We start from the raw sequence: 17,251 nt of genomic DNA on the forward strand, positions 1-17,251 counted from the left end.
ATGAAATGTCCTAAATTGTTTCTGCAAGTGAGTATAATTTTTTTTCCTCTTTTGCGTTTGAGGGGGGGGGGGGGCGGGGAGTGAAGGGGAATGCGAGAATGATTTGTCCTAACTTGTGTGTGGTGTGCGTGTGTGCGTGTTCCAATTATTACTTTGTTAAAACTGTTTACTATGGTATTAGTGTTTGATAATCGAATCGTGAAGGATTAACAGAAAAAAAATGAGCTGCAGGGTAGCACACGAAATGTGACACCATTTGTTTCGTATACAATTTATGAGTTGCGCTAGATATTCCGTTCAGCATCTCAATAGCAATAGCTGTAGAGTTCCGAGAAACAAATGAATTACGAAATATCACGTGATTCACGATACCGTCGCTAGGAGTCCAGTGTTTACAGCATGGCCGACAATGGACAACTAACAACGCAGCAGCGATCGGCAGTTGTGTTACATTTCCACGAAACGAAAACTCCCGTTGCGACTCAGGGGCGGTTTCGATAACAGTTTAAGACAGGGTGGGCTCTTGCAAGACAACCATTTACATACAGGCTGTGTGATCAATTTGTGCGAGAATGATCGATATGGGCCGGCCGGAGTGGCCGTGCGGTTCTGGACGCTACAGTCTGGAGCCGAGCGACCGCTACGGTCGCAGGTTCGAATCCTGCCTCGGGCATGGGTGTTAGTGATGTCCTTAGGTTAGTTAGGTTTAATTAGTTCTAAGTTCTAGGCGACTGATGACCTCAGAAGTTAAGTCACATAGTGCTCAGAGCCATTTGAACCATTTTTGATCGATATGGGAAGCGAGGCGATCTCGGCCGAAGCCTGTTTGTTTGCTGGAGACTGTCGAAGCGGTACGAGTTGCTCTACAAAGAAGCCCCGGCAAGTCGTGCAGAAAGGCAACAGTGCAACTGGGCATATACAGATGTCTCGTTCAATGGATTCTTAAGTGACCTCCGGATATACCCGAACAAGATGACGCCATCTCAGAAGCTCACTGCAGAACACAAGCGACAGGGACTGCTGTTTGACCGCTGGGTGGAGGATAAGGGACAAATTCTCAGCAACATTTCATTTACAGATGAGGTGCATTTTAATTTCGACGGTCTGTTTAACAACCAAAATGTACGCTCTTGAGCTACTGCAATTCGGAAAGTGCTTCATGAAGGACAACATCATGCTCCGAGGATTACAGTGGGGGTCGCAATTTCAAGTCACGGACATTTCTTCTTTGAATAAACTGTGAACAGTGCACATTATTTGAGCATACCCCTCAGTAACTTCGTTCCACAGCTTCTTGATACTGCATTGCCCTTCAACACGCAGTGGTTCACGCCGGTTGGAGCAAGACCGCATACTGCCAACACCGTCTTGGATTCGTATCACGAGCGCATCGACAAGCGGGTCATTTCACTCAGATTTCCAGGTCATTTCAACGACGGGCAAATTTGGACCCCCAATAGTCCAGACTTCAACCCATGTGACATTTTTCTTTAGCGGGTACCTAAAGGAAACAATTTTCCCGAAACGTCCACGTGATTTGACGGAGCTCAGACACCTTATTGTTCAAGCTTGCAGTGAAATTACGGAAATGTGCAGTAGAGTTGTCACTAACATCACTGTTCCTGAGAAGGAAATTAAAATTCACAATGGTGGACATAGTGAGCATATCCTGGATTGGAACAATTATCCACAGAGTGTCTTCCGTGTTACTATATGTTTCTTTGAGTTTGTCTTGACAGCAAAGTGTTTATTCAAAAACAAAACGGTGTGCCTTCGACAAGGGTCGCTGGTTTTCAAAGTATATTTGTCTACGTGTACCGACGTCTGTATGTCGTTTTCGCTGTGGGGAGTACTTAAACCTAAGGGTTCTATTAGAGCTGTACAATCTGGCACTACCACGATCCGCAGTCTGTAGTACCATACATTAATATAATTGCGTAGGCTTCCTCGGCTGCAATTAGTTAACATTTAAGTTTTCTGAGTATCGTACCGCGTCGTAATGTAGAGAACTATACTGGATAAACCAACATTTCGGCCACGGTTACAGTGGACCCAGAATAAGGCCACGGTGACCGTGGCTGAGACGTTGGTTTCTCCTGTATATTTTTTTACATTACGACGCGGCACGATACTCAGAAAACGTTTATGCTTACCATACGTTACTGTACCTACCAGAACCTTAACAAAGTTATAGCTCGGGGTGGCCATTTGTCTTGAAAACTGATTGGAGAATCTAATAAGGCTCATCTATGTCTTACACTTAGTGAAGTTATGAACTAGTATTTGCTCTGTTCTGCGTTTCATTGTAAACACACGAAGAAGCAATTAAAAGCAGGCCAGTAGGCCAACCCAGAGTCTCATTCCCTTATCATTACTATACCTACTTCCTTAGCCTGTCATCCAAGTCGTTCTGTACTGTCTCTTGACCCACTCGCCGTCTCACATCTGCACGTAGCCGCTTGCGTGCCAAGAGACGGATGACATAAAATTCGGCGTCATCTCTGATCTGAGCGTGAGATTCTACGTATATTGCGACCCACATTTGGTAAGACAGGTGATACCGTTCGTGAGTGAGTATGTTGTATTGTTCAGGTGATAATGTTTCGTGGTTGTTAGAGGAGGATAATTATTTATGCACTAGATGTTTTATTGGCTTAAATAACGTTTGGTACTAATGTTTGTTTGGTAGTTTAGTATATGGTTCTTTCCTGAGATAGCGCCTTGAATATGAATATTTGGGAAATTTCTCGTCAAACGAATTAGTAAACAAAAACCATATATTTACAGTGACCACAGAAAATGCTTTAAACGAAGTGTAACACGTCTGGACAAGTAAGACTTTATACAGTCGCAAAATACGGAGTAATTCCCATATCACTTGGGAAAGTGTGAATGCAGGAGGGATTCTTCAAGAACAGAAAGGCGATAGGCTTTAGTTTCAATTGAGTCCAAAATGTCCCTTCTACGGCATATAGCTTATAATGATAAGGGGAAATTGTAGTGGCATGTGCGTCTGAGAGAGAGAGAGAGAGAGAGAGAGAGAGAGAGACGGACGTAAGCAGTTGCTGCTGGATATAGACCACCTCGGGACTATAATTTAGGTCTGGCCAAATGGTACATGCGGTCGAGATTTGCTGATATGTTTCAGGGCTCGATACGGCTGCTCGAACAGTCACGTGACCTGTGACTTGAGAGGGACCGGTGCAAGAGATACGCAGGAAACTATGAATCAAGCACAAAAAGCTACCGCCTTGCCTAAAATTCGGCAGTTTAAATCCTACCACGTACAAATTCATCTTCCATTTAAGGAATCCTGCAGATACGAAGAGATTTGCAACTTATGGACTAGCGTGAAGAAATGCATCAGACCAGTTTTTAGACTGAATGCCACAACAACAAAAATTTATGGTGATCTTAAGGTAAAGTAACTGTTCAGGTCGAAAATATTGTATTCCAAAACATATCCCGTGACTGTGAACCCATCACAACGTGAGTAATATTTAATTTAAGTATTGGAAACTGCAATAATGTTCAAAGTTCGTACACTAGAATAACTAGTATAAAAATTATCAACATTTAATCAGTTTGCAAGCACGATTCGAAAAAAGGTAGAAAATTAATTAGAAATTAAATGCCTACTAAATGAGACAAAATTTGGAGAAACGAACTTAAATCTCGAGATTTCACGGGCTGCAGCTGCTCGAACGGTTTGAGACCTGGTGAAATAAAGCACTACAGTCATTTGTTCAGTTTAACATGGAAATCAGCATTGGGCCATGTATTCATCTGGGCCGGCCAATGTGACCGAGCGGTTCTAGGCGCTACAGTCTGGAACCGGGAGACCGCTACGGTCGCAGGTTCGAATCCTGCCTCGGGCATGGATGTGTGTGACGTCCTTAGGTTAGTTAGGTTTAAGTAGTTCTACGTTCTAGGGGACTGATGACCTCAGCAGTTAAGTCCCATAGTGCTCAGAGCCATTTGAACCATTTTCTTCTGCGTTTACTGTTGGGACATCGGCTTTTCTTTCCCGCGGAACGTAAAGCACACACTGTCACTTACAATCGTTTATGGTTATAAGGATACATTTATGCTGCACCACCATGGCTCGCACATTGTTCGGCTGGCACACTTAACTTGCAGCTGCAGCGTAAACGTATCCTAATAGCCGATTCATAAAACTTCAGATTTCGTGTACATGTGACCCACAAGAATGAACAGTGAGTGTAAATACAATTTAAAGTGCTATATGCTGCAACGTTTTCGCGCTTGAGCTCTTCAAGTTTTACGAATTTGGCATGCTCTTCCCGATGAAACACCGTCTACGTAGCGTTACGTTATTTGATTTTCTGTTTTCGAACTCAGTCAATGTCTAACTGCTATAAGTAGGCACTTCGTTATCGTAATTTACGATCTGAATTGCCTTTAGTGTAGATTTTTCATTTCTGAAGAATAGGAGCAGGCAACTTTTCCCACGTATTTCTTTTAACAGAATCGCCACATTTTTCTTCCACTCACGGTTTTCGTCTTCTCGTATTGCCAAAAATAGACAGTTCCGTTTCTCTTTCTGCGCAGCTAATACACTAGACAAAAATCTCCAGTAAACTCAAATATTACTTCAGCAGTTTTCCATGTCATTAGCGGAAGATCTTTTCCTAAAAACTTACCGAAACCATTAAGCGCCGCTTTCTAACACTCTTCCGCTAGCGTACGCCACTGCGGAACAACAACCAAGTTCTACGCAGCTGTACAGTGCAGACGAACGACAAACAGGACCAAATAAGCAAAACGGGAAGACCCAGTAGCAATACTTGGATAACACAGGAATACTAAATTTAATTATCTAAATTTAACTATCGAAAGAAGAAAATATAAAAATGCAGTAAATAAATAAGCTCAAAAGAGATACAGATGTCTAAGAAATGGAACTGACAGGCGGTACTAACTGGCAAAAGAGGAATGGTTAGGTGAGAAATACAAGGCTGTGGAAGTACGCATGACTATGGGAAAGGGGAAAGATACATAAAGTATGCAGAAAAATTAAACAGCCAAGAATGGAGAGGTGAAAGGTGGAAGGAATATACAGAGGGTATATATGACGGAAACGAAGACATATTGGCGCGAACTGTGCACCATGCAGTGTGGCGTAGAGGTGGGCGTCCCTGGTTGACGTGCTGCTAGTCGTCATTTCAAACCCGACCATCAGCAGTTATTTGTTATTTAGTATTTTTCATTTTTGGCAGTATCTAAAATTTTGTTTGTTTGTAATGTTTGTATATTATTCAATATTCTATGTATAAAGAGCGGCACACTCAACCCAGGAGTCACTTCTATTCTCCCGGGCTCTACGGTGGCGCTCGTAATAAACCTGCTTTCAGTGCTATGTTTCGTAGTTCATTAACGGCCCAGCTTTCTGATTTGAACTCGAGTCTGGTCACGATGTGACAATATAGACAGAGAAGAGGAAAAACACGATGATATGGGAAATATGATACTGAGGTGAGGATTTGACAGAGCTCTGAAAGACCTAAGTGGAAACAAGGTCTCTGGAGTAGACATCTCCTCAGAATTATGAAGATCCTTGGGAGAGACATCCATGACAAGATTATTTCACTCTGTATGCAAGATATATCACAGAGGCTAAACAGCCTCTGATTTGAAGAAGAATGTATTAATTCGTATTACAAACGAATCATGTGCTGACTCGTACCAGTATTACTGAACTATCTGTAAAATAATGGTGGAAAAATATTGACACGAATTACAGAATAATGGAAAAACTTGTAGAAACCGACCTCTAGGAAGATCAGTTTGGGTTCCGGGGAAATGTATGAACTCGCGAGGCCATACTGACCCTATAGCTTCTTATAGAAGCTTCAGTGGAGTAAGGAAAACTTACGCCCGTAGCGTCTGCAGATTTAGAGAAAGATTTTCATACTGTTGACTGGATCACATTCTGAAATTTTGAAGGTAGTAGATGTACAAACGTTAATCAAAAAGTTATTGACACTTGTGCAGATGCCAGACTGCACTCGGGAGTATCTGATAAAAAGTATCCTGACACACCTATGCAAAGCGAAATAGATTATTTGATGTCACAAAAGGCGGGCCTCCCGGTATAAAAGGATGCGCGGATTTTTGTATTGTCAGAAGAGAAGCAGTATTTTGTAAACCCTCGCCCGCATCTCGTGGTCGTGCGGTAGCGTTCTCGCTTCCCACGCCCGGGTTCCCGGGTTCGATTCCCGGCGGGGTCAGGGATTTTCTGTGCCTCGTGATGGCTGGGTGTTGTGTGATGTCCTTAGGTTAGTTAGGTTTAAGTAGTTCTAAGTTCTAGGGGACTGATGATCATAGATGTTAAGTCCCATAGTGCTCAGAGCCATTTGAACCATTTTTTTTTGTAAAGCCTCATCGCCAGTTTTGTAAAGGCCACGTCGCTACTGCTGGGGAGGCCGAGTTGCCACTGTTGTTAGGGCAGGCCTAGTTTGAGAGTTCGTGAAACGGCTTCTGGTGCAGTACACCGCTAAGACAATTTCTCCCTATCACTATTACACAGCTATGCCCCAGGGTCACGTAACAGGTAGGAGAAAAATATTTTACAACACTCCATCAAATTAGTAACAAATTCACACAAATGAGCTCAAAAGGTTAAGTTAACCTTTTGAACTTGGTGACTTGTTGAATAATGAAGTCTCTAATACTGCAGCCGGCCGGGGTGGTCGAGCGGTTCTAGGCGCTACAGTCTGGAACCGCGCGACCGCTACGGTCGCAGGTTCGAATCCTGCCTCGGGCATGGATGTGTGTGATGTCCTTAGGTTAGTTAGGTTTAAATAGTTCTAAGTTCTAGGAGACTGATGACCTCAGAAGTTAAGTCTCATAGTGCTCAGAGCCATTTGAACATTTTTTTTTCTAATACTGCATGAATATAACAAAAACAGGTCTTTAATGGCAAAGTGCAAACAATCGTAGGTAAACTTCACAGTAGATAGCAAACGCAATTTACAACAACTGTCTGTTCACTTCTAAGAGTTCACTAAACGACGTTCCCTGTCTAAGTCAGCCCTGGAGGATGATCTATAAATAAGTGGCTCAAATGGCTCTGAGCACTATGGGACTTAACTTCTGAGGTCATCAGTCCCCTAGAACTTAGAACTACTTAAACCTAACTAACCTAAGGACATCACACACATCCATGCCCGAGGCAGGAGTCGAACCTGCGACCGGAGCGGTCGCACGGTTCCAGACTGTAGCGCCTAGAACCGCTCGGCCACTCCGGCCGGCTATAAATAAGTGGGCAAGACCTGCTCTTCCATCTTACGAGTAGGCTTCTGTTCGTTGTCGTCCGGTCATTGTCGGTTTGTACTCGGCCAGCAATTGGGCGATGCGAAGTCGATATCTTCATCCTAAGCGCTGCCCGTGGCGCTGGCGGAACTCGCGCAAGTGGCGAGTCTCTATGGCACTGGCACCAGCTCCCATCTTTGCACCTGTGGTGCTTTTTCCCTGGAAGTGTCTTGTTCGGGCGACACGGCACACTAACATCAAAATGCGTCGGTCAGGAGAAATCGGCGACTTACAACGTGAACTAGTCGTTAGGTATCGTCTGAGTAACAAATCCATCGTGGAGATTTCTAACCCTCTAAAGCTGCCAACGTCCACTGTTGGTGATACGATTGTGAAGTGGACACACGAACAACCACAGCTAAACCATTGCGAGATAGATTTCGTGTACTGACGGACAGGAGCCGTCAAGCACTGCGGAGGTTGGCTGTAAAAAAAAAAAAATGCACTAAATCGGCGGAAGCGATCACTCGTGGGTTCCATAATGCTATCAGCAGTCCAGATAGCACAACGATTGTGCGTAGGGAATGAAAAAGAATTGGGTGCAATGGTCTAGCAGCTCCTCATAAGCCACAGGACAACGCAGACGCTGGAGAGCGCAGAAAAATGGTCTACCTCAGGGAAGCGTCTTGGCTCCACTTCTCTTCAACATTTATACCAACGACCAGCCATTGATCTAGGCACAAGGAGATTCTTATATGCAGATGACCTAGCCATTGTTACGCAGAGCTCATGCTTTGAAAGAGTGGAAAGAAACCTGAAAACAGCACTTAGAACACTGTCAAGCTACTACAATCGGAACCAACTCAGACCAAACCTTTCGAAGATACAAGTGTGTGCCTTTCATTTAAGGAACAGGGAAGCTAATCGTGAGCTACATATTGCATGGTCAGGCATCCAACTCCAGCCTCATCACGCACCTAAATACTTGGCAGTCACTCTCGATAGAACTCTGACATTCAAGAATCACTGCAAGAACACCAAAATGAAAATCTCCCCTCGAAACAACCTAATTCGCAAACTAGCGGGGACACAGTGGGGATCACATCCACAAACTATTCGCTGTTCTGCAATGGCACTGTACTTTCCTACTGCTGAATATGCTTATCCAGTCTGGTACAGGTAGTCTCATGCCAGACAGGTAGACATTGCTCTCAACGAAACCTGCATGTTGATCATAGGTTGCTTAAGACCTACCCCAACTGATAAGCTCTACTGCCTGGCTGGAATAGCGCCACCATAGATACGCAGAACAGTGGCTGCCAACAAGGAGACTCTGAAAGTGGAACAGGACAGTGCCCATCCACTGCACGGACATAATCCACCACAGCAAAGTCTGAGATCACGAAAGAGCTTCCTGAGAACATCCGAGAAGCTCACCATTTCACCAGAGAAGGCAAGGCTGGAGTTATGGAAGAAGTCGACGCCTCACCTGCAGACGCCAGAAGCTGAAGAACTACCACCTGAACATAACGAGAGCTGGCTGGTATGGAAATCTTTAAACAGATTACGATCAGGAGTTGGACGATCCACAGGCAACTTGAAGATTCGTCCTGTGATTGTGAACAAGAACAAACCACAAGCCACATGCTCCAGTGCCTTTTGTGCCCCACATCCTGCACGAAGATTGATCTCCTGCAAGCCACTCCAAGCGCCTTGGAAGTAGCAAAGTACTGGGCACATGTAATACAAATACAATTTGTATATATATATGTACATATTTATTTATGTGCATGGCTACTGTAAATCTGTATGTTTCTGACTCGAGGATAAATAAAATCCACAAATTTGTGCAGTCAGTGTTAAACGACGCTTTGAGGTGGCGTAAAGAGGTACGCCACTAGACAGTGAAGAACTTGAAACGAGTGATTTGGAGCGAAGAATCACGCTATACCATGCAGAAATCCGATGGATGGTTTAGGTTTGTCGAATACATAGAGAACGCTCGTGCCATCATGTGTAGTGCCAACAGCGAAGTACGGAGGAGCTGGTGTTATGATATGGGCGTGGTTTTCGTGGCTAGGATGTGGACTAGTTATTTCGATTAAGAAAACGGTAAATGCGGATGAATATGAACCCATTTTACTGCATTGTGTACTATGTACAGTAGAGGAACAGCTCGGAGACGAATGCGAGTCCACTGTGCTAACCACAGTGCCATCTCGCTTGGTCCTAACGGACAGGAACTTGAGACGAACGTCACACCTTGTCAATGACAGTCGGTTTCAAGTCTGAGAGTAATGGGTGGTATCGGTGAATGCACGTCCATCCAAATAAATTCCAAGCCAATATTGTAAAGGGAACTGGATGTAATGGACGTTTGAATGCGGGAACCTCGCTGAAGACCGTTGCTCACAGTGTGACAAACAACTGGACGTCTTCAATGGGCTACAAAAGGCAGAAATTGGACAGTAGCTGAAAGGGAGGCACACCGAGTGGTCTGGTGAGTTGCGATTATTGCTCCTTTTCAAATGGCTCTAGACGTCGAGTGCGCTGACAGCCCAATGAGACATTTAAACAACAGTATGTGGTTGGTCTAGCTGACGCTAGACGTGGGTCGGTGATGTTTCGGAGGCGACTTCGTATCATAAGCTGAGCCCACAAATTGAAATTATCGTGAACATATACCAGGTCATTTATTTCAACACTCTCGGTGGCAGTATGTTGCTCTTTTTCATCTGCATTTTCTTGGTGAGAATACTATGGACACGCTCGTCTTCCAAAATGTCAAAATATGTGCACAGTGGGTTGCAGGCATGCATTCGTGGCTTTATTAACACTGAGGGTAGGTTTATGCAGCAGCCGCGCTACAGGCACCTAGCCGGTAACGTAGTAGTTGCATTTACTCCACAGCCTCACTCTTCGCTGCCCGCCGGGAGTAATTATCCTGCAGGAATTCACATATCGAGCAGAGGGCTTGCAGCGTCAAACGCGGCACTGCTGGAGTGACCTTGAAGTAGCCTCACTCACTCACTCAGTAGGGGGGTTGGGTTGTTTTGGGGGAAGAGACCAGACAGCGAGGTCATCGGTCTCATCGGATTAGGGAAGGAAGTCGGCCGTGCCCTTTGAAAGGAACCATCCCAGCATTTGCCTGGAGCGATTTAGGGAAATCACGGAAAACCTAAATCAGGATGGCCGGACGCGGGATTGAACCGTCGTCCTTCCGAATGCGAGTCCAGTGTGTTACCACTGCGCCACCTCGCTCGGTGAAGTAGCCTCAAGTTTCCGAACATGCGGCGGGGACCATAGTGAGCAGCGGGGCAAGCAAGGGTGGTGCAGGTTAAATGGAGCCGTAAGACGCAGTAGGTTTGATTCATCATAGGCGTACCATGTCTACGAGCTGCGAGGTGGCAGCATAAACACAATCATAGGCATCATATCGCACCTGGACTGACCCATTAAACCACCTAATCTTAATCCCATAGAAACGACTGGAACTATTTGGAACAGCCGGTGATTAGCAGAAATTGGAAGGTCTACCAGACATAACCACCAATGACAGGCCTCAGTTGGATACTGCATACTTAAAGAAACGTTTGGGCCAAAAGGCTAGTGGAGGTGTTACATGGCATTATCGTGGTTTCTCTTTTAGGACAACTATTTTTGTCTGGTGTGATTATTGCCTTATAAGCGGTTTTATCTCACTTTTATCGTAGTTCAGCGTCTTGATCAACTGATTGCTACAAAATTAAGCACAATTTCGAAGAGAAACATATCTTCACTTTTCATAAGTCCATGGCCAATATAAAAAGTATTTTAATTTTTATAGCACTTACCATCGACTGTCAGGTACTTATTGTTGCGACCTTCTTCTGTAGTCTCATAGTTGTTGATGAGCTCCATACATCTCTCCACTGTTACGTCTTTCAGCTGTAAAAACGAAGGTAAGACGTTAGACAAATTTTGCTTCATGTAATCGACACAAACTTGATCATTATATAGTAGCACAGAAAACTTTATCACTAATGTACCGAATAGACAAAGCATGATACAATGATTCTTTGTACCCAATCAGCCAAAAAAATTTCCAGATTGGGTTGATAAAAAATAGAGAAACATAAAGATGTTAGTTTTAAGATTTCAGGTGTTCTACATGGTCTTCTCTTCCACTTGATTGAAACGCGCAGAACGTTTATAAAACTACGAAAAACTGTCAAAAAATTCCTTCTTTGGGAAGTTGTTCAACATGCGAACCACAACGGATTGAATATCTCTTTGTAACACTATTATCGACATTACCAATAATGATCTTATCCAACTTCTTTGTTTGTGTCTTTACTTAATGTGACTTCTGTATAATCATGATCTTTCATGTAACGTCCATGTAAATGTTTTATTTATTGTTTCTGATAATTCACATAATTGTCATTAATCTATGGATGTAATTTCAGAATCATTGTTCTGTAAAAGAATGTAAAGATCAAAACTTTAATTTTAATACTGCTTCACGTGTAGGGGAATTAGGTTTCCAATCATGTAATACTTGGAGCAAAGTCCCTTCGCAACGGGACTAACTAGGCGGGAATAGAACAGGTGGATCTGGCGTTCGAAATGCAACGTTTCTATGTGTCATGAGTCAGTTAGTGGTTAGCAGCATCTTGTGAGCTGAAAAAGCAAGAAATACAGCAAGATTATGTAATATAGCCTCGGATGCGGAAATAGTTGGGCTTATTATTCAGGACATAATTCGGTTAGTTCTGTACTACGAGAATCTGACGCTAAGAAGGGAATTTTCAGAACTTGTTACTCAGGAAGATCCATGGATACGCTTGCCGTCCTCTTTTGAATAAAACAGGAGATCGATGCTGCCACCACCCTCAGCTCAAATTATCAGTTGAGTACTGTATCAGTGCATAGACCAGTTACATGGTTTCGTTGCCAATAATAATTTCATGTGTAAACTTTGTGTTGGGCCACCGTATTTTATCCTTAGTCATTTACGTAGACAGGGTCCTATCCAAAGTGCTATGAAGAATCCAAGTATACGGTTTTACTGAACTGAAAAGCAATTATCGTCTTCAACGGAAGTTTAATAAATTTTGTGAAGCTGTTAATTACATACTTATTTAGTGAGCATAAGATTTGAAATACTCCGCGTAGTTTTCTTAAATAGACAGTTAGAAGCATTCGGTTCAAAGATTTTTATTATTGAAATAATAGTGCTTACAGTTTCATGTGTTATGCAGTTAGTGTTTCCCAAGTGTGTTGTGACTGAAGGGCTCAACCGCGATCTCAATCTACCGATAAATTTAAATATATTACAATAACAGCAACAAGAGTAAGCAGCTAGCTACAAATATTCAAACTATGCTAGATCCGTGTGTCACATATTCCACTTGAGCTAAATATAAGGAAGTGAATGTCCCTTGAAAATGCAAATAATAATCAGTAAAAAGGATACTATTACTTCATAACTATTTCAACAGTTGCCATGTCCTATAATTAAATTGACCAAAGAACCTCTTGTCCAAGTCAGTAGCGCTCCACCATTAGTAATCGTTTTCCTATAATCATCATCTTCCTACTGTAACGTACAGATAGGAAGCCAGTTGTTGCCTAAACGCATTAATACTCCTCCTGTGTAGTTCAAGTCAGATCACTAATACATTCATTCCTAAATTGTGCCACAGTTTTGTATCTTATGAGATTAAGTAAAGTGAGCCCCAATAGTTAACTTTCTTTATGAACCATGCTAGTACTGGGTACAACTTTGCCTAATGAGGCTGGCGACCCTTTCTTTTCACGTAATTGGTCGTGCGGTAGCGTTCTCGCTTCCCACGCCCGGGTTCCCGGGTTAGATTCCCGGCGGGGTCAGGGATTTTCTCTGCCTCGTGATGGCTGGGTGTTGTGTGATGTCCTTAGGTTAGTTAGGTTTAAGTAGTTCTAAGTTCTAGGGGACTGATGACCATAGATGTTAAGTCCCATAGTACTCAGAGCCATTTGAACAATTTTTTTTCACGTAATTACAGTTTACTAGATTACTCATAGAATCTTGTTTCGATTCCCGTTTACCTTACTACTGCTTTTCTTCCATAGAAACCTTCAGGGAAATAAAGTTAGTGAGATACCTTACTATTCCATGCCGTCACGGTCACAAATTAAAAAAAAAAATCCTAAGCATTATCGGCATATTACCCGGTAATGTTACAGGTTATGTCGTCAAAGCATTGATCCTTCGCAAGAATTTCTGCACTTTGTCGTTTTGTGATTGGTTCGTATCGATAATACCAAGTTTCGTCATCCGTGATAATTTTTTTCCCAGAAAAGAATTATCAGAATTTTGCATTTCGATCAAATGCAAACGCGTCGTCGCTTATTATCTGGAATTCACAGTGGGGAGGAAATGCTTGTACGCACTTTTACCTTCTTCAAAAATTCTGAAGAGTGTCTTGAACTCTTCATTTAGAGATGCTGCTCCATTGCGATTTGTGACGCAACGGTGTTAACACATTACTGTCGCATGTCCACTACTTAACACTGCCTCCACACAAGTGACTGGTCGAAAGCACATTTTAGGAAAGTGCGAGTCATCTATGAAGGAGACCGCATATAAGGCGCTGGTGCGACCTATTCTTGAATGCTGCTCGAGTGTTTGGGAACCGTACCAGGTCGGACTGAAGGAAGACATCTATGTAATTCAGAGGCGCACTGCTAGATTTGTTACCGGTAGGTTCGAACATTACGCAAGTGTTACGGAGATGCTTCGGAACTCAAATGGGAATCCCTGGAGGGAAGGCGACGTTCTTTTCGAGAAACACTATTGAGAAAATTAAGAGAACCGGCATTTGGAGCTGACTCCTGAACGATTCCACTGCCGCCAACATACATCGCACATAGTGTCCACGAAGATAAGATACGAGAAATTAGGGCTAATAAGGAGGCGTACGAAAAGTCGTTTCTCCTTCACTCTATTTGCGAGTGGAAGAGGAGGGGAAATGACAATTAGTGGTACAGGGTACTCTCCGCCACGCACCGTAAGGTGGCTTGCGAGATTTTATGTAGATGCAGATGTTGTTTACGGCTGTTACTTTGAACTGGCACCGTAGTTAATACGCTGAAGCCACTTACAGGGTGTTTCAAAAATGACCGGTATATTTGAAACGGCAATAAAAACTAAACGAGCAGCGATAGAAATACACCGTTTGTTGCAATATGCTTGGGACAACAGTACATTTTCAGGCGGACAAACTTTCGAAATTACAGTAGTTACAATTTTCAACAACAGATGGCGCTGCAAGTGATGTGAAAGATATAGAAGACAACGCAGTCTGTGGGTGCGCCATTCTGTACGTCGTCTTTCTGCTGTAAGCGTGTGCTGTTCACAACGTGCAAGTGTGCTGTAGACAACATGGTTTATTCCTTAGAACAGAGGATTTTTCTGGTGTTGGAATTCCACCGCCTAGAACACAGTGTTGTTGCAACAAGAAGAAGTTTTCAACGGAGGTTTAATGTAACCAAAGGACCGAAAATCGATACAATAAAGGATCTGTTTGAAAAATTTCAACGGACTGGGAACGTGACGGATGAACGTGCTGGAAAGGTAGGGCGACCGCGTACGGCAACCACAGAGGGCAACGCGCAGCTAGTGCAGCAGGTGATCCAACAGCGGCCTCGGGTTTCCGTTCGCCGTGTTGCAGCTGCGGTCCAAATGACGCCAACGTCCACGTATCGTCTCATGCGCCAGAGTTTACACCTGTATCCATACAAAATTCAAACGCGGCAACCCCTCAGCGCCGCTACCATTGCTGCACGAGAGACATTCGCTAACGATATAGTGCACAGGATTGATGACGGCGATATGCATGTGGGCAGCATTTGGTTTACTGACGAAGCTTATTTTTACCTGGACGGCTTCGTCAATACACAGAACTGGCGCATATGGGGAACCGAAAAGCCCCATGTTGCAGTCCCATCCTCCCTGCATCCTCAAAAAGTACTGGTCTGGGCCGCTATTTCTTCCAAAGGAATCATTGGCCCATTTTTCAGATCCGAAACGGTTACTGCATCACGCTATCTGGACATTCTTCGTGAATTTGTGGCGGTACAAACTGCCTTAGACGACACTGCGAACACCTCGTGGTTTATGCAAGATGGTGCCCGGCCACATCGCACGGCCGACGTCTTTAATTTCCTGAATGAATATTTCGATGATCGTGTGATTGCTTTGGGCTATCCGAAACATACAGGAGGCGGCGTGGATTGGCCTCCCTATTCGCCAGACATGAACCCCTGTGACTTCTTTCTGTGGGGACACTTGAAAGACCAGGTGTACCGCCAGAATCCAGAAACAATTGAACAGCTGAAGCAGTACATCTCATCTGCATGTGAAGCCATTCCGCCAGACACGTTGTCAAAGGTTTCGGGTAATTTCATTCAGAGACTACGCCATATTATTGCTACGCATGGTGGATATGTGGAAAATATCGTACTATAGAGTTTCCCAGACCGCAGCGCCATCTGTTGTTGAAAATTGTAACTACTGTAATTTCGAAAGTTTGTCTGCCTGAAAATGTACTGTTGTCCCAAGCATATTGCAACAAACGGTGTATTTCTATCGCTGCTCGTTTAGTTTTTATTGCCGTTTCAAATATACCGGTCATTTTTGAAACACCCTGTATATGCCAGAATTAAGTAAATCTCGGAACTTTTTGGACTGGCGGTGTATTCCATATATTGACACCTTGCCCTTTTCATTATAACACATGGCAGTTAAAGTGTTGAGTGCTATATGGTTAAAGTAGCACAGCTATAGAAAACCAGCGATTCGAGGAATATAATAACATACAGACGTTACCCGATGTCCGTCCACAAAATTTCAGGGACTGTTCGCATCCGTCAGAAATCATGTAATAAGCAATGGCGGTAAAACAAAAGGAACCGATTTACGGAAGCCCCTGTGTACAGATACAAAAGCACTGATGTGGTTGACGTCACTGCGGGAATGGCTAAGCATAGTGTTCGTTGCGCCGCTCTACTATTGCTTTCATGAACCTAGACGCGAGGTGCATATTGGCCAATTCTTCATTACTAGACATATCCGCAACGCTGTGTATCACAGTTAACTAAGAAGTAACTCTGCCAGAGAAACAAACCCGAAGCAGAAGCGAGCAATACTAAATTCAAGCTCGAGAGTGAAGAGTAAAGCAAGCATTACTGTCGTCAGCAGCGAGTACCATGACTGACAGGGGGACACATGGCGATCGGATTTTTGTATTTTTTTATATTTAAGGTACGTGAAGCTCAGAAATTAAATATCAATCGGTAAAAACAGGTGGATACAGCTCCCAAAATTTCTCGAGAAAATCGACTTTGAAGTTTTCCGTCTGTCTTTAATACGCTAAAGCAGAGTTGATTTTTCTCGACAGGTTGTGTGGCTGTGTTGTAGAGCACTCGCCTGCCACTCGTGTGACGTAGGTTTTGTTCCCAGCCCTGGTAAAATATTAAATAAGCCTGTATGTTCCATGAATATTCTCCTGAAGCTTAAAAAACAGAAGGATGAGAAAGAACTTAATTTGTAATTTTTTTTTGAATTATACAATCTTTTATAAAAGATCAGTAATTAAGAACTTTTATTGCAATGAATAATGGATTTGTGTGGGCTATATGTAATTAGTAATAAGACACACACTTTCCATAAAAATAGGTATTATATATCTGTTGATTAGCTAGTATGTGATGAATTTTATATTTAAATGATGTAGATATTCCAACAGAACGTAAAAAACGAACAAATAATGACCGAAAGGAGACCCCACCCAGCAACTACGTGTTTTCAACTTGATAGGATTACTAGCAGAACATGCACCTCTGTTTAAAAATATGAGTTAGCCACGAACCGAACCTAAAGACCTTACGTGGCTGGCGAACAATTTACCACACAGCCACATGACGTATCTAGAAAAACCGACCGTGCTTTAGC

The 17,251-nt window shown here is 43.3% G+C and overlaps 1 protein-coding gene across 1 annotated transcript in view; it reads right to left on the bottom strand.

Annotated features, from left to right (window-relative positions):
- LOC126249183 (inactive phospholipase C-like protein 2) overlaps positions 1-17,251 on the bottom strand; it is a 703,636-nt gene that overhangs the window by 303,534 nt on the left and 382,851 nt on the right. The window contains exon 7 of the mRNA XM_049950838.1: positions 11,109-11,202. Coding sequence (XP_049806795.1) covers positions 11,109-11,202 — 94 coding nt within the window. The remainder of the gene's footprint in view (positions 1-11,108; positions 11,203-17,251) is intronic.

This window comes from Schistocerca nitens, chromosome 3 (genome assembly GCF_023898315.1).
Source record: "Schistocerca nitens isolate TAMUIC-IGC-003100 chromosome 3, iqSchNite1.1, whole genome shotgun sequence".
Lineage (NCBI taxonomy): Eukaryota > Metazoa > Arthropoda > Insecta > Orthoptera > Acrididae > Schistocerca > Schistocerca nitens.